Below are 22091 nucleotides of genomic sequence, written 5' to 3'. Positions count from 1 at the left end.
TATGAAACGAAATCAATCTACGCAAGCTCTTACAGGAAAAGGTCCATTTGCTGGATGGACTTACGGCAAACAGTGCGGTGTTTTGCCTATCACCAGTGGCATTGGATCCACATTATCTGCAACGAACTGCAACCCGACAGCTTGCATTGAATTTGATTGGAGTCAAGGGTCAGCCATCTGGGTGCATCAGGCGGGTCGGAACTTTGCACTACCAAGCACCAGTGGAGATCTGATTCAGATTAGGGTTCACATTGAGCCAGGTCGGGTCATCAATCCCAGGTTTGATTAGTTTAAACCAACGTTGGCAATTATGGATCCATTCTTCATATCTAGAAGGCTAAACTCTTTCTATATGAGGGAATTCTGGCATAGGCTGATGTCCATTTCACTCACTTATGAACCAGTGATCTTTGATGTAACTGTCAGGGTAAAATGGACATCTGATCTGGATCCATTGTTGTTTTGACAAATAAATGTAGAGTCACAGTTTTTATATATATCACATTCCAAGCTTCACTCTTGCATGGTATTTTGTGCAACTATATAACAAAACTATTCGATGTCATGTGAATAAACAAAACTTTTTTTAAACGTTAAGTCAAACACTAAGTAATAACCCCGATTATTTCACACAAATGTAGCAAAATTATGATAAATTGACAAATTTAACGGTTATCAACACAAGTAAAACCATGACAGTGCAGATTTTACGAAGATCTAAGAGAGTGCAAACATTTCACTCTTTATGGTATGATAGGGATGTAAACACATCAATACTCTTAACCATATAGGTTTTTCTTGGCTTTGCATCGACGGGTTTCACTGGCCACCGATGGACCGAAGGGCGTGCGCATCGGGCCCTTGCCAGATGTAGTTGATTTGCGATGGGTCTACTTCCTTCCATGTTAGGTAGTCTAGAGTCCACGCTCCATCCTCTCCTTCCATGTTTTAAACTGGATTTAATTTTTTAGAATTCACATCCACATTCAAAATATACATTCGACATCGATAAGATGAGATCTATGTTCTACCTGTTTGTTCAAAATCCTGAATCCAACATCCTAGACGGCATTAGAAGAGACATCTGATTCCTGACCTTCATCCCAAACTGGATTAGATCAGACCTCTAATCCATGTCATAGACATAAGTTTGAAATCCAACATCCTAGACCCGATTAGATCACACTTCTATTTTGAATAATATGATAGAATCCCAAATTCGATTTGGCAGGTCGGACTAAATCAGACCTCTCATCTATTTCTTAGATCAAAATCCCAAATCAAACCTCATATACTTGATCCCATAAAAAGAGTGTCTTTTTTTATTTCTTGTAAATTCTTTTCAAATCTGTTAGGAATTTTTGAAATCGCTTGAAGAATAATACTTTGTCTATATAAATCTTTGAAATCATTGTCCAAGGTTTCCTAAATTGTGTAATTTTACTTCCAATTCTTTTGATTTCTTTGAATCTTCTCAATTTCCTGTTAGATCCTTAGATTTCTTGTATTAGATTTGCTACATTTCTTAAATGCTTGTTGAATTCTCAAGTTTCTAAATGCACTTTTCAACATTGAAGTTTCTAGATTACACTAGATTGTATGAATTTTTGAAATGATTTTAAGCGTGGTGTAAAGTAGTTGTTCAAATTTTAAATTTCGAAATCCACATTCAAAATACCAATCCAACTTTTGGAACTCTATAAGCTTAGACGTCTAATCTAGAGCTTTGGTTTAAATCCCGCATGCAACATCCTAGACCAGATCAGTGCTGACCTTTGATCTGAACTTGATGTCTGAATTCCTAATTTCAACACCCTATACTGGATTAGATAAGACCTCTGATGTATTTCTTAGATTCTAATCCTAAATCAAACATCATAGAGCAAATTCAAATCCCTTGCAAATCTTTGAAATCATTTATAGTGTTTTACTTTGTCTATATAAATCTTTGCAACCACTATCTAAGTTACCCAAAATTTTGTAAATTGACTTGAAATTCTTATGATTGATTTTCTTTGAATTTTTTGTATTTCTTGTAAGATGTTCAAATTTTTTGGATTTGATTTCGTACTTTTATTAAATCTTTGTTAAATTCTGAAGTTTGTTAATTTGTCTTTCAACTTTCTGGTTTCTAAATTTCATTGGATTGTATGTATATTTAAAGTGATTTTAAACATGTTTTAAACAAGATTTAATTTTTTAGAATCCACACCCACATTCAAAATATACATTCGACATCATAGATAGGGTAAGATGAGATCTATGTTTTAGCTGTTTATTCAAAATCTTCAATCCAGCATCCTAGACCGGATTAGAAGAGACATCTGATCATGACCTTTGTTTGAAATCCCAAATCCAACATCTCAAACCGGATTAGATTAGACCTCTAATCCATGTCATGAACATAAGTTTGAAATCCAACATCCTGGACCCGATAAGATCACACTTCTATTTTGAATCATATGATGGAATCCCAAATTCGATTTGACAGGTCGGGCTAGATCAGACCTCTCATCTATTTCTTAGATCAAAATCCAAAATCGAACCTCATATACTTGATCCCATATAAGTGGAGTGTCTTTTTGATTTCTTGCAAATTCTTTTCAAATCCATTAGGAATTTTGGAAATGGCTTGAAGAATATTACTTTGTCTATATAAATCTTTGAAATCATTGTCCAAGTTTTCCTAATTGTGCTATTTTACTTCCAATTCTTTTGATTTTCTTTGAACTTGTTTTAGATCTTTAAATTGTCTTGTGTTTATTTTGCTACATTTCCTAAATTCCTGTTAAATTCTCACTTTTTAAATGCACTTTTCAACTTTGAAGTTTCTAAAATTACACCGGATTGCATAAATATTTTAATCAATTTTAAACATGATCTAAATTGGAGGTTTAAATTTTAAAATTCAAAATTCACATCCAAAATACCAATTCAACTTCTGAGACCATATTAGATTTGACCTCTAATCTAGAGCTTTGGTCTAATTCCTGCATGCAACATCCTAGACCAGATCAGAGCTGACCTCTGATCCACACCTTATGTCCAAATCCCTAATTCAACACTCCATACCGGATCAGAACAGGCCTCTGATATATTTCTTAGATCTAAATCCTAATTCAGACATCATAGAACAGATTCAAATCCCTTACGAATCTTTGATTAGTTCTGTTGAAGCTGAGTAAGCTTTATGCTGATATATTTCTTAGATCCAAATCCTAATTCTGACATCATAGAACAGATTCAAATCCCTTACGAATCTTTGATTAGTCCTGTCGAAGTTGCCTAAGCTTTATGTCCCTATAATCTTCATGTTGGCCTTTTTGCAATAAGTGATTTTGCAAAATGTGGTTTTATTATATGAGGTAGAAGGAGTTGGAACACCTCGTATCTACAACCTAACCCATCCCTGCAACCAGTGATTTTAAGAAGTATGCTTTTAGGCCCATACAATGTATACTCTACTTGAAGTTGCTATTCTCTTGGGCTTGAACTTGTTTAATTAATAACCTGCAATTATGCTTGTCAGTTTCAAATAGTTGGCAAACCTGTGCTTACCTTTGAGTTGCAGGATATCAAACTAGGTTGACAACTTGTTTCGTCAGGTCATAACTTTTCATAGTGTATTTTTACAACATAGGGTAGGATCCCCAAGTGTTGGAGTGTGTATACAATAAAAAATAACCTAGAGAAAGAGAGAGAGATATCCACAGGTATTCACTGGGGACATTTTGGAGTTCCAATCCATGTGATTGCAGGCGACGAGTTGTGGGGGATCACTAGAAAAGAAGGCTTTTGAAACCCTAAACTGTAAAATCTGATTTGAGTATGGGTGGAAGAACCTGATTTCAAGGTTAAAGGTTGACTCCGGGACACTGATAAATCAGTGTCATAGTTTCAAACAAATTGTTCAGTATTGAGCAAGTCATTCACTTTTAGTTTCATGGTTCAATCACAAGCAGGTCAGTACTGGTAAGTTGATTCAGTTACTGATTCAGTCACTATGCCGTAAACTGTATGTTTTGAGAAGAAACTCGTATAGGTGCACTTTTTAACTACAGTGGAAATTTTCATGGCAGGGAAAAAAGGGTCAAACATTGTTACCAAGCTAGATCAACGTAATCTAATTTGGAAGACTAAGATGTGTTTTTTGTAAATGTGTCATGCTAATAGAATTTTGATTTCATATCTAACATTCAATTTTGGCAGGTAGAACTGTTTGGAAGTGATGCAATCTGTTGCAACTTCCTCTAAGATGGTTAGTTATGCACTTCGGGTTAGTTGGGTTTATCCTGGATTCTGGTGGTGTTCTCTGTATGTAGAAAAGGTAAATTAGATAACCAGGTCTACATACAGTATATATCAATATTGATTAGATAATGCACATTTATTCTATAGGTTCCAAAGTTGGATCATTCCATAGCTTAGGCATATATGCAGCGTGTAATGCAGATTTTTTTTCTCCATCTTATGGGTTATTTTAACTGTTTCTTGAGTGCTATATAGAATTTCTATCTCCTTTTCAAATCATTGCACAGAAAACATGAACTTGTCTTTCTAAGTGCTTTTTCTGTATGAATCGATTTTACGCCCATGGTTAAAGTATCGTCTTTTTTCGTGCATACACACTTCCTCACCATTAGATTTCATACATACATATTTTGGGTTCAAAGCACTTTGGCTCACTTTCCTTCTACTATCTCGACTCTGCCCAGCTGCATCAGAGAGTAGAAAGGGGAAATCAAGAAGGAAGAGCAGTTACCCATCAAATCAGGGCAAATCCCAACAGCAAGGGGATTACTTTTGTTAACTTTCATAAAATTCAAGTCACCCTAACAGATATATATATATATATATATATATATATATATATATATATATATATATATATATATATACACGAAGGGTGATACAAGTGGGACCTCATATTAAGTGGATACATGTCCCCTACTCTTAGTCATACTATATTATAGTCATTTACATTTCAAGGCTTCATATCAGGAGGACCATTAATCACCCTTCCCTCAAACCATATCGTGTGCTCAAGATGTGAACTCCGGAAGGCATGCCAAAATCTCTTGCGTGAACTCTTTGATCAGCAAGAGCTGGGCGACCCTTGTATTATCAGCATTTTCACAAGCCCCCTGCCCCCTGTTCTACTTGAATATCAACAAAGGCTAAACCCACATACCATTAACATCAATCATGATATCAATAGAATTTTGGTTCCATTTTAGGTTGAAATGAGACCATATATGTCACATTCTAACAAACCAGGTATGTCACATCCCTTGGGGGAGAGAGTAAATCCAGTTCTGATGGGAATCGAACAAGTGTCTGACCGCCTTCCCTGCCCCCGGTTTAGATTAATGGTGTGGTTTGTATCTTATATTAATATCAAGTGATAAAATCCTTTTTTTGCCTGCTGATTGATATTTTTTCTTTTTTGTATACCATGATGCATTATAGGATACCAGATTACCTTAAGTTGAAAAAGTAAAAAGTTTATTTTCTTGAAGTGTCCGAAATACCCCGGATTTCTGTGCGTGCTCTCAATCTCAACCTCCGTCGTAGTTTGTATTTATAATTTTATTCATGCAAAAAATACTATGACATAAGATTGCGTGAAAATCTGGTATATGTGGTCATTAAAGTCTACCAAAAATCTATGAATATGTTGAGAAGCTAGTTGTTTGTGAGTCGATCAGTGATAAAAATTTTAAAAAGTTAGCCAAATAAATTGAAAGAAAATAAATGGTTGAGATGGCTAATATTAAGAAGCTTTTCATAATATTTTCTTGTTAAACTTCAAAAATGTTATTTTTCTGCATATACGGAATGACTTGTTGAAACTATAATTTTTTTGTGCCTAGTTGCCTAGTTTCCCACCAAAGCTTTTATCTCGACCACTGCTAAAAAGTCGCGATTTGAGAAAGGTCGAGGGTTCAAAGACGGGGTGCGGCGTCAGCATTCCTGTTTTCCATGTAATAACAAATTCCAACCACTAAGTCAGGATTACTCGCTGAATTAAGTAAATTTCTGACCTATGGTGTATATATATATATATATATAATTTGCTTGATTTTTGCCCTCTTTTTTTCCAAAGAAATGCACGTTTAAGTTTGAAAAGCAATTATCATGGGTGTTCGTAGGCAAATTTTATAACATTAAGTTGGACAACCACCCGGTCTCATTCTGCAAAATCTGCCAAAGTATTAATCCGTCTATAGAATAATAACGAGCCATTGGATTCAAAGTATTATCTTCATAAACAATCCAATGCTAGAATCTGTGAACAGAGCCTTGAAAAGCTGTATAAAGCAACACCATGTCGGCACTATCATACGCTATTGAAAGAGGCAGCACATTTAGTAATACATAGACTTTGAAATTCAAAGACGGAACGCTCCCCAGAGAGGTTTCCAGCAATAGGAAGGCCACATTTTCTTCATCTCTAACTTCATTCAGCAATTCCTTTTTCTGAAGCTATGGTAAGAGAAAAGGCAGTGCGATCAATCCGTCTGACAAAACTTAAACGCAGAAGAAGAACAGCAAAAAGCATCCAAGAAAACCAACCAGAGTTCAGAATTCAAAAAAGACAAAGGAGCAAAGAAAGTCGAAGACATATGCCATGGGCCCTTTCCTAGTTTGATTGTGAATCTGCATTGCCAAGTGCCAAGACAATCTACACACCATTGAAACTGCTCTAACGACCAATCTGCATCGCGATCACGTAGATATAGTTCTAAATTTCTCGATCAAAAAAGCAGATGATGTTCGTCATGCTCCTGCCATATCAGTACTCCCTGGAATAAGTTGATTACTGATTACTCAACTTGCTAAAGGAAAACATGGAGAATTAATAGCATCATCCCCAAGAAGAAGTATCTCCATAGGGTTTGGCACGGTTCAGAGGAGATGCCCCGAAAAATGAAAGAAGGGAAAAGGATGATAAGAAATAACAGAACCGGAGAGATGAGGGTGCACGCTCTCGCTCGCAGATGGCTGTTCTTTATCAGGCGATGGCTCGGTGCCTCGATCCATCATGGCCGCCGAGACACAGAGCTTCAGAATCTCCATCTCGGACTGGGTGAGTTCTTGGACGAAGTGGTTTGTAACAGACCTGACGGTTTTGTCCGGGCAGTAATGTTTCTTCCTCAAACCATTGGATTTTTCCGCGAATTCAGCGAAAAGAACACCGGAATTTCTAGAAAACTGCCTCAAAATAATCCATTTTCCACCGCCACGCTGAGCGAACAAAATAAATTTTCCTGATTTTATTCATGTTTATAACTATGTTCCCGGTCATCCCTCTTACTCCCAACTCTATCTCAATCTTGCCAAAAAGTTCTTAGTAAGTATAAAGAAAGCTCAAAACATGTTTAAAAAAAAATTGTGCCATCAAAAGTTGCAAATCTTTTGTAAAACCTTGTTTCAAATGTTTTTATTGGGTAATGTAGAAGTAATTAACTTTCATCAAGAGGGCCCACCTTTCCCTCATTTCTTATGATAATATGTTTATGTTTTTGCATTAGGATAATACTTTAACCATGCTTCAAATTGCATGTCAATGTTTTTTTCTGCAGCATAGAGAAGTCAACGTCTCGATGATTTTTGAAATGGAAATTGACCGTCTACTAGCCTTCGCCCCATCAGTTTTACCAACCCCTTCAAGGACGATTGTATTTGTAATTCTTATTATTGTTAAAACATCAAGAATATAAAATCCTTATTATAGCATTAGCAATAATCAAATGCTTTTAAATGATTTTGACGAGATAAGTGGAGGCAATGTCATCAATATTGACGCACCATGTTGGCTAATCCAATGTTGTCTACAATGATCTTATAATTTAAAGTTACAATAAAGCTACATATTCTCATTGCTTAATTTGCGTTTTTTTTTCAATTGATACAACCCAATGGATTCAAAGATACAAGATAAAACAATATTGGAGACAAGGGAAGAGCTAAAAAATTTTCATTTCAGGTGCTAAAGTATAGGTTAAATTAAGATTTTTAAAATTTACAAATAAAATTTTGTTTTCTAAAAATCCTAAGGGACCATATTGAGTGAAAGGGGATAACATTTCATTGCATATTGGACTGACAACCAACACCTTTAAACACGGTTTTAGATTCAAAACATAGACATGTATTAATGATAGTGAAAACTGGGTTTGTAAAAAAATCCAGTTTTGATAGGTACCGTTTTCACTGAATTTTCCTTCACTTCCCATAAAATGAAGATATTATTTACATAAACCATAGTTTTCACGTTCACTTAAATACACAAATCATGTTAAAGTTAGCCGTCTTTTGAAGGTGAACACAACCTTAATCTAGCATCATTTTCAAAGACAGCCAACTACCATAGTTTAAATCTATTGTTTTAGAAAAAAAAAAAGTTTCAAACATTTAACTTGCAAACCAATTTTTTATAGTAGATGTCCAGAGGTATTCATTCCTAAGTCAAAGATTTATATGCAGAACGCGCGATAGATGTGCAGTGAAATGGGTCACCTGGTTTTATGTATTTGAATGACTTGGGTTGTTGGTTTGGCCTTTTCATTTTCCCAAACAGATCTACATGATTTTATTGATCAAAACCAACTTCTTGGTTGTTGCAAAGAACAAACATATAGATTTCCATTTTATAGCATTTCAAAAACCATCAAAAGTATAGAAGTGTCAGAATTTGTTAGCACGGTTAAAGATCCACAACCCTTGCGGAGATTTGGTTGAAACAAATTTGGAACTCGGAGAAGTTTTGATCTTCCCCGCAACCTCCTTTGATTCCTGTAGTTATTTAACATGATCAAGAAACGCGAAATGCTCTGGAAAAGATGGATAAGAACATATTTCAACGTCTTATGAGCGCGGGGATCGATTCCCACCAATTTAACGGATGTCAACAAGGACTTGATGATTCAAAAAAAAAAAAAACGCGGGTTTCCGAGAAGGCGGAGTGGGGAGTGGGGGGGGGGGGGGGAGAGAGAGCGGCGTCATTCTTGGGCGTTTTCATTCCCTCTTTCTCCTCCTCCTTTCCTTTCCCTTCTTCATCCCTTCAAGTCTCACGACCAACCATCGATTAACCGCTAAATTATCGCTTTTCTAATCCCTAAATAGCTTCGTATTTAGCCCGCTCCGCTCTGGAGCCATCAGAATTGCAATTCTCCTCACAAATCTAGGGATTCCCGTCTATTTTGCGTCCTTTCTGCCCCTTGATCTCTACCACTTGAGATCCTCCATTTTTGCCTGAAACTGAGAAGGAAAACCGCGTTCATCGAGTATAATATTTCGTAAAATAAGGGTCCCTGTTTCTTGATTCGTCGGGTTCTATTCGATTGTTTTCCCCGGCCGAAGAGAGAAAGTTCGAGGGTTCCGGGAATTCTCTCGGCATGGCGGCGGCGTCGAGGAGGCTTAGGGATCTCCAAGCCCGGCAGGGCAACAAGGTATGCGTCGATTGCTCCCAGAAGAATCCACAATGGGCGTCCGTTTCCTACGGGATCTTCATGTGCCTCGAGTGCTCCGGAAAGCACCGCGGGCTCGGCGTGCACATCAGCTTCGTGCGGTCGGTCACGATGGACTCGTGGTCGGAGATCCAGCTGAGGAAGATGGAGGCCGGAGGGAACGATCAGTTGAACGCATTCTTTGCGCAGTACGGGATCCCCAAGGAGACGGATGTCGTTGCCAAGTATAATTCTCGGGCAGCGTCGGTCTACCGAGACAGGATTCAGGCGCTAGCGGACGGGAAGCCATGGACGGATCCGCCGGTAGTGAAGGAGACCGGCAAGCCACCGCTGGGGCAAAAGCCGGCGAGGGCTAGTCAGAACGGAGGGTGGGGTAGCTGGGGAAATGAAGACGATTACAGGGGAGCGACTGACATGAGGAGGAACCGCTCGATTGCCGACTTCAGGGGAGCCGGGGCCAGAGGCGGTCCTCCGCGCTCCGTGTCGTCGGACGATCTCTATACGCGCTCGCAGCTGGAGGCGTCGGCGGCAAACAAGGAGAGCTTCTTTGCAAGGAAGATGGCGGAGAATGAGGCGCGGCCGGAAGGGTTACCACCTTCACAGGGAGGCAAATATGTTGGTTTCGGTTCGTCGGGAAGCGTGGCACCACAGAGGAGTAATTCTCAAGGGGACATCCTTCGAGATACGGTTTCTGTGGTCTCTCAGGTGAATATAGTCCTATATTATACTATTTTCCTATTCTTCTTCTCTTATAGGTTACTCGATTCTTTATTCCATAAGAGCTGGTGATTAGAGACCTTCCTTTGTCTTAGCTGTTCCAGAAAAATGAAGACAATCGTTTTATTTAAGCAGCTCTACTTCCACTTTTGTTATATTTTATTTATATTCTGTTTGTCGTTATATTTTCTATCGCAGTTCCCATGTTTAATATTAGGGTGCTTCCGTTGAATAAGGCAAAGGGTCTTGTTAGCATATTGTTGATATAATATGATATGCTGTCTGTGGTATAAGATGGTTGCCAGCACGTGTGTGGAAGAAGCTAACGATATCTGTTATACGTACTTTCTGAGATAGGATCATAGAAGTGCTCGATGGTTGGCGATTTAGATTGTGATATATGATATAGTCACACTCACACACCCGGACATGTTTGGAAGAAGATAACCATGTCGATGGGATCCTAATATGTATAAGTAGATGGTGGCTGGACATGTGGAAGAAGATAACCATGTCGATGGGATCCTTCATAATCTAATATGTATAAGTAGATGGTGGCTACCGACCTATGTCACACATGGGATCCTTCATAATCTAATATGTATAAGTAGATGGTGGCTGCCGACCTATGTCACCAGAGTGCAGGGTGCGGGTGTCGGAATGACACATCTCAAAAAATTTAGGTGTGGTGTTGCGGCGATGGTATTATTATTATTATTATTATTATTATTAATTTATTATATATATAACAAAATAAGCATGTATATATTATTATTACAATTTAGTTATCAATGTATATAACATATTTAAATAATTATATTATATAAGAAAATATTAGAACAACATATATTATATAAGTAATTTAGTAATATGACATTCTAACTGGGCTCGCGTGTGGGTCGGAGCCGCACCCATGTCCGGTTCGCACCCCACTCGATGCGACTCGAGTGCGGCAGTGAAATAGAAGAGTCCGGGTGATTTAGCGGTCGACAAGGCGTGCAAGGGCATGAACTATTGCTTGTCCACATCTTTTATCAGTCAAGTGCATATCCTTTAGAGGTCGAGTTAGGTGGAAGCCTTTGGAGGTCCTTCTCTTTCGTGCTTGTCATACTATTGAATGCATTTTCTTCAGAACATGCTTGTCAATTGTAACCGAGAAATATAAAGCTTCTATGGACATGCTTATGTCATTGAGGACAGGCAGAAATTTATCGTGCTAATATGATCTCCTCCATTTGATTCTCTCTTGCAATTCAATAATTTCTTTAAGTGGGAGTTCAGGTTTGTTTGGAAGGTTAATGCGGAGTCTTGTCCAGTCTTAAGTCTTAACCTACCTTCCTTTCAGTCCTCTTTTATGGACCTAAACAAAAATCAGCATGGCAAGGTCACTGTCCATGCTTCGTCAGTTGCTTTGATACATGTCCATTTAGACAAGAAGCATCCTGACACCTGTACTGCAGTGAAAACTGAAAATGTGGTAAAGTGGGGGTATAGGAAGATTATTTATTTTGTTTCTGTCTTTTTTTGGTCGAAAATGTGCTTAACCTAACGTGTGTAACTAAGCCCGCTGAGAATATACAAGCTTATTTGCTCTTTTATAGGGTATTGGCCGTCTGTCACTGGTTGCTGCTTCTGCTGCCACTGTAGTTCAAGCTGGCACACAGGAGCTAACTTCCAAGGTAATGTTGTATTCTTTCTTCCCCCCCCCCCCCCCCTTCTCTCTCTCTCTCTCTCTCTCTCTTCTTTCTTTAAGAAAGACAACGTTCCCCTTTTTGATAGAAAGTGCATCAATTTTAGATTTTGATTATGGAAGCAGGAGATGTACCGTTTATTTCACCTTTTTGCTTTCTAATTTGCAAATCCAAGCAATACTTTTTTTTTTAATTGCTACTACTACCAAACCTGAATGCTAGACATACATATAGTCGGCGACCAATGAACTGGCTAGTTGACTAGTCTGACCAACTAGTTGTTGGTCTGAAACATATCGCAATTGATAACTGATTCAACCGACTGTTTGCAATTTCAGCATCTAAGATCATTTTTCTCTATTAGCTTAGACATTTATGTTTTAATTTTATGTGCTTCATTTGCTATTATAAAGTTGCATACTGGTGGTAGTCTTATTTTCAACAGAAGTCAATGTAAAAATCTTACTGAATCCTGCAGACCATGTTATATCTTGCAATGAAAAAAAAAAATTTTTGAGATCCAGTTGGTTCAAGATTGATCAGTAACCTTAGAGTAGGCTACAGTATTAGACATATTTCAGTCGAGCAGCACTTTGTGACAGCTTTTGTTGGATGGTGCAGCTGGCTACTGGAAGATGGTATATTTTGACACTGATAGTATATTAGTTTCAAACTGCCTTCTTTCTTCTCCTTGGAAAAATGAGTTGATCAGTATATGCAGTCTAAGAATATATTTTCTCCTTTCTTTGTTTATAGTTGAAGGACAATGCTAGTCCACCTTCTCATGTCCTTTGCTTGGTGCAGATTTTATCATCTGTCCCAGAATCTTATTGTGGATTCTTTTAAGTGACTTCAAAGTTATGCCACTTCTGAAAACTGGTTTGATGTGTATTTGTGTATGTGCTCACTTGCATGCATCCTTGTGCGATAGGTTATGGGATTGATGTTCTTGATCCGAAATTTCATTTACTTCATCTTTCTAAATGTATTACACATTTACACCTTCTTTAATATCTTGAAATCTATCTGCCTGTTTTTTAACTGGTAAACATTTGAACATTGTGACCTTATCATTAATTAAGCAGGTAAGAGAAGGTGGCTATGATCATAAGGTTAATGAAACAGTAAATGTGGTTGCATCAAAGACATCTGAAATTGGGCAGAAGACTTGGGGAATCATGAAAGGTGTCATGGCAATGGCAACTCAGAAAGTTGAGGAGTATGCAAAAGAGGGTGGATTCAACTGGAAGACAGATGGTTGGGATGCAAATGAGAATGGCAAAGATGGTGAAGGAAATAGTGGCTACTACGAACAATTTGGGCATGAAAACAGTGCTACTAGATATTCAGGTGGCCATTCTGGGAAACAGACTGGTAACTCCCTCAGTAAGACGTCTGATTCTTGGGATGACTGGGGCAGAAACGAACCATACAAAGAGGATTTTTCCAAGTCCAAAAGCGACGATAGCTGGTCTGGATGGGATGATGCAAAAGATGGTGAAGATGACTTCTACAGTGGGTCAACAAAGAATGCTTCTGGCATGAATAGGAAATCAGCTGGATCATCTTGGACAGATGGTGGCTTCCATTAGTCCTTTCAACATCCAAACTAGGATTCTGATTGACTAAAGTAGGTAAACCTTTTCACTTTTCTGTTTTTTTTCTTCATTTGTCAAGTGTATATATTCCATGTCTGTACTGTTGCCAATGGCTAATAAACAAAAATGAAATGCATCTTTGTGAAACATTCTGCTTGACCCTATGGAACTTCCTATCGTCACCTGCCCTCTCTTAAGTGATTGTTCTGGTTTTTTCTGTACAACTGATTGGCAAATGCAAATCATGTTTGATGGTAGACCTACTTTTGACCCTGTAGGTGGTTGCATCAAACATGATATTTTTCTGCTTCATTTATATCATGGGTTTGTTAGGGTGAATTTGCTTCAGATCAGCTGTCACTTAGTACTTGATGAGAGTCTGTTTATTTCAAACTCAGTGTTCCTTCTCCTGTTTCAGAATTTATACATTGAAGATCTGACGTAACACCAAGACTCTGCAAAAAGGGCTGTGACATGACCCATAACAAGTTTTGGATAGCCTGTTATTCCTTAAGCAATTAGTCAATTGGGCCTTTGTCTGGCCGTGTTTTTGTGGTATTCATGGAAAGGTTCGACCCTTTTACTGTAAAATATGCATAACAGAGTGGACTCCTAAATCATCTGTGCCTGTATATGGCATTCGTGGACCACGGGTGAATTTTAGGGTTGAGTGACCAGGATAAACTATACAGCTAATTTTTCATGCCCCTTTTTTGGTATCCTCAGAAATTGCTAACATTGTTCTCTGATACTAAAATTGGTAACGGAGGATCTTCAAGTTGGTCTTGTAGATTAAGCTTAAGTTGATGATAAGCTTTGTAACTTTAATGTCAATCATTCTGGACATGTTTCTAATCTATCTGTATAACATGGTCTTGCATATGCATTCTTATCTTATCAGATTGATTTCTCTGAAGATGGTCACTCTTGCATAGCTTCCAAGTTGCAGTAATGCTTTAACTGATAAGGATTGTTCTATTTTTATGCAAGCATGTGTTGGTGGCAGCTTGAGCTTAACTTGAGAAGCAAATGATTGGCACTCCTCTGTGTTTGAGTAAACTATGGCTCAGGGTTTGGCGCTTGCTAACCTTGATATGTTGAAACCGAATATACATTACTGGTCTCAGGCGGGCGTCCAGCTTTGAGGCTTTTTCTGCTCCCTCTCCTTCGGTGTTATTTTATACTGTTGACCTCCTTTAACATTAGGGTCCTAAGTTCAATTCTTTAGCCATGTGTACTGAAATAGTGAAATTTTTGTTTTGGTATATGATGTGCGCCAAAACTTTCACAAGTTGTCAAAATTTCATGAATCTCTGTGTTTTTCATCAATTTTTGACGAGTTATTTAATTGGGTGAAACTTAAAAGCTCTTCTAGGGTTTGCTAGAAGTTGTGAACATTCACAAGAAAAAACTTTTCCCATTTATGAAGGGTTCATGGAAGTTTGTTAATAGATTGCATGTGTAACTCATTTTTGGTGATTTATTTATACTTTTCTGCAAGGCACTTGGGAAACCCAATCCTAAACTATTATTATAGTGGTTGTGAAAAAAAGCTTCAGGTCATTCCCAACCTTAGCGAGAAAAGTCTCCCCATGAGAGTCCCTTTCCTGCTGTATCACCTCCTTTGGCTTTGTTGTTCACGAGATGTTTGTGATACTTCATACAAGCAGACAGAAGTTGAAACTTATGAGACATTGTATGGGAAGGCTTTTAAGAAAATCGAAAAACTTCGACAAAACAGAACAAGGGTATTTTTATCATTAATCATACTGACACACAAAGTTTCGTGTACAAGTAGGACATACATAACTGTTGGAGATTCCAACGGAATTGTTTTTAAAAATTTGAATTGCCATTAAGGAATAACGGTGCATTTCCGGTCCATCAAACACGCCCTCGGGAACTTTTATCTGATTTGAAAAAAAAGTCCGTATGTTACTGATAGCGAAAATAATTTTCGACTCGGGCCTGTTCCTTCTAAAGAAGCAAGAAGAGTTGTGTTCAAAGCAGCTGATGGTTTTTCTGGGGCATTTTTTCTACATAATTGGAACGTGGTGAGAGTGGACATATTCAAAGCAGTTGAGACTTTCTCTCGACTGCAAGAATGTCGAGGAAGATTGACAGCTATGTTAGTCTTAATTTGGAAGAGTGAATCAGCAAACTCGTCCAGTCGCATTGTGTATACAAAACTATAACCAAGTTAAAGGCTGATCGCGCGAAGTAGGATCATTGGAAGAGATCAAGATACCTTTTTACCAGGACGATGCCTACAGGATGACCTTATCGTTTCGTTGCTCACGAGGAAGTGTTTGATTCACAAACAATTAACATCCAAAAGGGATTATTTTTATTAATAAGCTGGTTGGGGATTGGCTTTTGTATTAAAGTTTTTAGGCTTTAATTTCCCATTGAAGAGAAGCTCAATCTTGAACCTCTTATGAGAAGTAGAAAACCCCTTGAGCATCTCTTCAATTTCAAGTTGTCTTATATAGCTTTGGCTTGAGCGAAACGCTGCCAGGATGATAATGGCCCTTAAAACAACAAGGGCCGAAACCCTGTTCTTTTAGAACCAACTATTAGGGGTTGCTTGACAGCAAGAACACTCTCTAAGTGTCGGATGATTTAGACCTAAAGATTGGGCCAGATTCATGGGGCTTGTGATTGTCACAACAAGCTTTAAACCACTTTCACTTGTGTCGCTTCTATCTTTTTATTTGTTTTCTCCGGCTCATAAGCCACACTCACACCTCCTAAGGACAAAAAGATGGAAATGATAAAAAATGGTAAAAATGCCTCGAAATCCTTTGATTCATATGTTTTGCATGCACTAGGGTGGCACACACGGCATGGTCTAAACAAAGGGCAGAGCCTGGGGGCCTGCAGGGGCCCTGGCCCTCCCTCAATTTTTTTTATAAAAAAATTGCATGTAAATTAAAAATAATAATCATTTGTCCTATATAAATATGATATTTCGACCCCTGTCAAAATTTGGAACCATTAATTCGACCCCCCTCATAAAAAAATTCTAGCTCGGCCCTTGGTCTAAACCACAAACTCAAGGTTCTTCACATCCTCAAATTCTATTACAACGAGATATTTTAACCCAATATGTTATTGAGAAGTGACAACCTACATGTATATATACATATATACTCTACTCGGTTTCCTTTCACATATTCTTCAAGTATATAAGATCCTATGCACAATATTTCCTGGATTTTTTTTTTAAGAGATTTGTGGTACATGATCAATTGTTATTGCTGGTTCCACAGTGTTCTTTTTTGAAAGAGTTAAATAATAAAAAAAAAATTGAAATACAATACCACTTTCTGCTTGCGTCTCACTGCTTACAGTTGCATGCGTGCATCCTGCCCAAGTAACTAAGCATATTCTTAGCCACAAAGTCAAGAAGTGATCCCCTTTGACAGTTCTAATGCCTACTCTGTAAAGCTGAGGAAGTCAGCACACAAGTGACGGAGACCAGAAAATCGAACATGGCGGCTGCAAGTTGGATTACTTTATGAAAGCATGGAATTCAAACGAAGCATGTCATGTTGTGATTGGAACTCTCTAAAATATTATCTTCAAAGCGCTTTGAGGATACGCCAAGAAGTCTAGTGATCTAAGAAAAGTTTCGATTTTCTCAATTTTCCAGTCATGTGAAGCAGCTTCGCTTACCTAAGGAGAAAGCTAAGATGGCAGATGAGACAAATAGGAAGAATGACATAAAAGCTGCACATCAGGAAGATATACATCTTGATCTTTTCCAGCTAAACCATGGTCGCCATCACTTGAGGATGTAATTGCCCAAGATTTGGAAGACATATTGGCCATGAATCTACAACTTGTTCAAAAGTCCATTTTGGCAGCTTGCACAAACTCCTAGACTTAGACTTGATCCATCAACTTTTCATGTACATCTTTATTAAAGTTTTTTTTTTTTTTCACATGCAAAGTATTCCTATTAAGAGCTAGTAGAAACTACCCAAGTGAACCGAACATATCTTGTTAGATCTCATTAATTATTGAGGATAAAATCTTCTTTTAACGGTCAAGCACCAAACTTGAGATATACATCAATTAATTATGAGTTCCTCTTAAACCAGTCTGTTCATTTTTGGAAAATTTGATGAAATGGCGTAGATCTTTATTAGTTATGAAAAGATAAGTATAATATAATACAGTTCAAAATGACTAGGTGATAAGCAAATAGGACTTGTTGAAGTTGCATACTTGGAAAAGGCAGCATGTGTTTTGCGATATCAATATGACTTGCATTTTCTCAAGGAGATAGGAATTTTGCCAATTGAGCCCAATCACTCCAAAATCATGAACCAAGAGATTGACCAAGATATTAGAAGGCCACCAAAGGATGTTGGAAACTATCAAAGGCTAGTATATAATATGTTAGACGGTTCATAGTCACCATGCTTAACATGACAGTTATTATTTCAAGCATAATTTGAGGCTTTCCCATTTTGAAGTGGAGTATAGGGTTTCTATATCCTAATTAGATTTTTTACTCAGCATAGAAATGTATCAAGTCAATGAGGTTAGAAAATGATACAGAGTTGATCCAACTTCAAAATGTGACCTGGTCAACCAGATCCATTTGGATTAGGCCTGGGCATAGGCCGGGCCGCTCGGCGAGTTCAGGGGCATGCAGGGGGTGGGGGCGTCTGGGCCATAGCCTGGGTGAGAGCAAGAAAAAAAAATTATATCGAAAAAATCAAATTTTTTTAATTTGGCCCGACCCATCGCTCCTCATGGCTCGACCCGCAGATTTGTTTGGCCTGTCCCTGAAAAATATCCTGGCTCCGCCCCTGGGGGTATGGGCCCAGGCCCAGGCCAAGTAGTGGGTATTTGTCGTTGATTAGACGGATTTCAACCTGTCAAACCCGGCCCGGCCCGACAACATAACGGGTTGGGCTTAGGTAGCAGAACTAGGTGCCAAAGGGTCCAGTTGATCTGTTAGGTTGAATCAACCTCAAGGCTTGACGGCTACCTCTACCGCTCGACGTTGCTGCCTCCCATCTTCCCCCATTTCCCCCACTGTTTTGCCTCTTCCCTGGCTGCCTGCAAACAGGCCGTGCTCCTTGCGATGGACGAAACAGACCTTGGGCTGGATGATGTTGGCCCAGTACCCGGCCCGGTAAGTGCCCGGATTAGAACCGGGCACACTTGTAGTTGGCCGGGCCGGCCCGATGCCGAGGCCTAATTTGGACCTTGCTTTACATTCTTGTTAGCTAGTGTTAAGAAGGATTATTGTGTGAGTTGTTGAGTTAAGAAGGATCGTTGAGTTATCATTTGTGCATGAACACATTATGCACTGCAACCATTGGTTAAGAGTTTGTGCTCTTACATAAAATGACTTAGTGTGGAGCAAAAAGACAAAATGAAGAAAAAGCTAAGTGGAGAGACAAAATACAGATGCATGACATCAATTGCTTGTGAGTTTGTGCAAGTAAGGCTCTCGTGAATGACATAAGCATTGACACTTCCAAATTGCTTGTTTTCGCATGATATGTGATAATAAAGGCCTCCAGGTATGCCAAGCCTCATCTTCCATGAAAAAAAAAATAACAAAATAAAAGTTGATTATCGTTTTGTTAAGGATATGTAGCAAGCAAAGATCATCAAGTTGCAGATATAATCACCAAGAAAAAGAGCAGCAAATCGGATTTCAATTTGATGGGTCCACATCATTCACCAACTTGAGGCCCGAAGTAACCGTTACAAGTGGTCTTTCCATGCTTATCCTCATGGTCATCTAATCTGTGTTTGGGTGGCGGTAGAAAATTTTACGTCTAAGAAGCATAGCGTAACTAGTCGGCTTAAGAGTTGCACAATAACTCGTCCTTAGTTTGACTACTATGAACACTACTCTTCTAAACTACAAATGGTGGCATGTCACTGAATATAATTTTTAATGGGACATTTAAACTTTAATAAAGGAAGAGGTTAACTGTAATAAAATTTGGTGTGTTTTCTATTATCTCATATTATGAACTTCATTTTCGTAAGTTGTACTCCGGGACAAAGAAAGCCGCTCGTCTGTGTGTCTCTTTCTCTAGGGAAAATAAAAACCCTAGATTCGAAGGCACTGGTTTTCTCGCTCGCCGGAAAGCGGTGCCGGAGCTAGCCGGAGTACAGTATGTCAGCAGCATGGGGGGTTTCAGCCTTTTTACTTCCAACGCAAAGCTAGTCTTCAAGAGCAGAATGATGTCGCTGTTCAGTAGGCATTTTTCAAAAAAATGACGCCACATCGATAGAGATTAGAGAACCAAATGTTTATAAAAATGCAGCCCAATATTACCGTTCATATATATATTCTTCTTCTCTTTACTGTGCTCTCTTGACTTTTTGATGTCACTGTTCCCTCTGTATAACATCATTTTTATATTGGCACCACCTGTGTGCTCATTTTGTTCTTATATTAATAATCACGCTTGTCTGTTTACTTTGTTCTGGTATTAATAACTATATGAGTAATCTTTGTACTTCTAGCCAGTTTTCATATTAGCCGTATCATACAATAATGGCGGGCAGGGGCCCTGATTTTTCCTCAATTTTTTCTTTTTTAAATTTACATATAAATTATAAAAAATTTTATGTATCTTAGATCATTTCATTTTCATTAAGACGCACTTTGAACGATTTGTCTGACCTGAATCAGTCACCTTGAAAAATGATATTTCAATCTTTGCCAACATTTTGAAACTATAATTCGAACCTCTTCATGAAAATTTATGGGCCCCCAAGGCTGCTACGCCCCGAGTTTTGACATAAAAAACACCAATTACCTGAAAAATTATGTGGGTTAGTTTGGCAACTGGAACACTCACAATTTTTGTGGCTTGTTCATGGAACTAAGGCGGACCCCGAATAGGAAAACAAAACTTTTCATATTAATTTAAATTTTTTTTGTTTAGACCCTATAAAACATTTTAAAAATTATTGGTAACCCCAACAAAAAGTCTTCATAAATTTTATTTAATGTCTGGCTGAATTCTTCAGCCAGTCCAAAACAAAATCATGGTTTTGCGCTTGCCATGAACCGAACCTGCTTCAATATTTGAAACAATCACATAATGTTTCAGCTGCCAAATAACTCCTAAATCTTTCGGCCCAAATGCAATTTCCTGTACACATGGTAAGACTGCTACCTCGAGATGGGTGACGGACTACTAATGTAGTTGGTTCAACCTTACTATTTGAACGATTCAAATTCAAAGCAGCTAAATCCATAAAAAATCGGGTTTCAATCAAATATGTTGGATTCAAAGGGTTTGAATTCAAAAACTCTGAATGCGTTAGAACTCCAGTCAAAATAAGACGTTCTAGATCAAAAAATTCATAAATTAAACAAATTGGTCATATCTAAGTGATCCGTCCAACTACATCCGACCTGTTTTGGATCCCAAAGCTCAATGCGGTTGGTCTGAGTTCACCTGCAGCGCCCAAAGTAGGAACGTTTTAACTACTAAAGAAATGTACATCTTGTAAAATACTTGGGATATGATGTCACAAAGGTTAGTTAACCAACAGCAGCCACTGTTCAGCCTAACTTTAGACATATACGTGCTTTCCTTTTCACATCAAGTACTTTTGCCAATTTCATTCACAGCGTATGTTGGTGCACGCACGTCCCCACTTGTTCGCCCAGAAATTTTTTGTTGTAGGAGTCGAACTATAGTTTTCAAATTTTAACATGAGCCAAAAGAAAATTTTCAAAATTTACATATATATATATATATATATATATTAAACTATTTTTTTTTTACATTTACATATAAAATTTTGAGGGGGCCACGTCACAATTTAAGTTGTCTAACTAAACAAAGGGAAGAGTCGATTCATAAAATTTTTAAGTCATAATGAGCTGGAATAAGATTGAATTGGCGTATTCAAATCGAATCGGTGCCAAACTTATCCGATTTAGTGGCCGATTCAAGAGTGTTATGTATGTCAATTTTTAATTGTTTTTTAAAAAATGGTTGGAGAATTTTTCTTTTCTTAACTGCTTTAATTTATATGTTTTCATTTGTTTGTTTAACATTTTTTTTTTCTGATTCTACAGCTAGTCTGGCGATAACGAATCAAATTGGAGTTTGAATCGGTCGATGTACTCGTTATCATTTCCTATGACTGATCATAGACTTGGATGTGAATGAATAAAAATCTCATACCATATCCAAATCTAATTTTGAATTCATAATCTGAATCTTATTCTAATTCTAATCCAACTTTTGTATTCACATCCAAATCCGACTTTGTCTTTTTATACACAAGTAAATACGAACCACATTATGATATGTTAACAACCGACCTTCAAAATTTCTGGATATTTGGTATATGGATATTTAACAAAATCGAATTCAAATAGGGGTCTGATCATCATTTATCCAAAACCACACCCATCAAATTAATCGATCCGATCTCATTTCTTAAATCCGCATCCATTCATATGTCCGACTTTCTGTGAAAAAATTTAGTCGGATATTCATTTCAAAGACGATCGGTTGACATCCGAAGCTGGACCATTCGATTAACAACCAATTTTTACAACACTGCTTCAAGTAGTACAGGACTCACTTGCATCATAAGTACCA

General features: G+C 37.9%; 1 protein-coding gene across 4 annotated transcripts; it reads left to right on the top strand.

Annotated features, from left to right (window-relative positions):
• The first annotated feature begins 8972 nt into the window (after positions 1-8972).
• Positions 8973-14766, top strand: LOC116256482 (probable ADP-ribosylation factor GTPase-activating protein AGD6). Of its 4 annotated transcripts, none has more exons than XM_031632855.2 (4): positions 8973-10178; positions 11792-11869; positions 12967-13511; positions 14470-14766. In XM_031632855.2, exons 1-3 carry the CDS (start codon positions 9402-9404, stop codon positions 13471-13473), a joined length of 1362 nt encoding a protein of 453 aa, XP_031488715.1. In that variant the 5' UTR covers positions 8973-9401; the 3' UTR covers positions 13474-13511; positions 14470-14766. The 4 variants fall into 4 exon arrangements, with proteins under 4 accessions (XP_031488715.1, XP_031488714.1, XP_031488712.1 ...); XM_031632854.2 differs by having other exon boundaries at positions 12967-13515; XM_031632852.2 differs by lacking the exon at positions 14470-14766 and adding an exon at positions 13898-14379.
• Positions 14767-22091: the final 7325 nt, after the last annotated feature.

This window comes from Nymphaea colorata, chromosome 6 (genome assembly GCF_008831285.2).
Source record: "Nymphaea colorata isolate Beijing-Zhang1983 chromosome 6, ASM883128v2, whole genome shotgun sequence".
In the NCBI taxonomy this organism is placed as follows: Eukaryota; Viridiplantae; Streptophyta; class Magnoliopsida; order Nymphaeales; family Nymphaeaceae; genus Nymphaea; species Nymphaea colorata.
The sequence above is the reverse complement of the archived record's forward strand: the minus strand, read 5'-3'. Positions and strand labels throughout refer to the sequence as shown.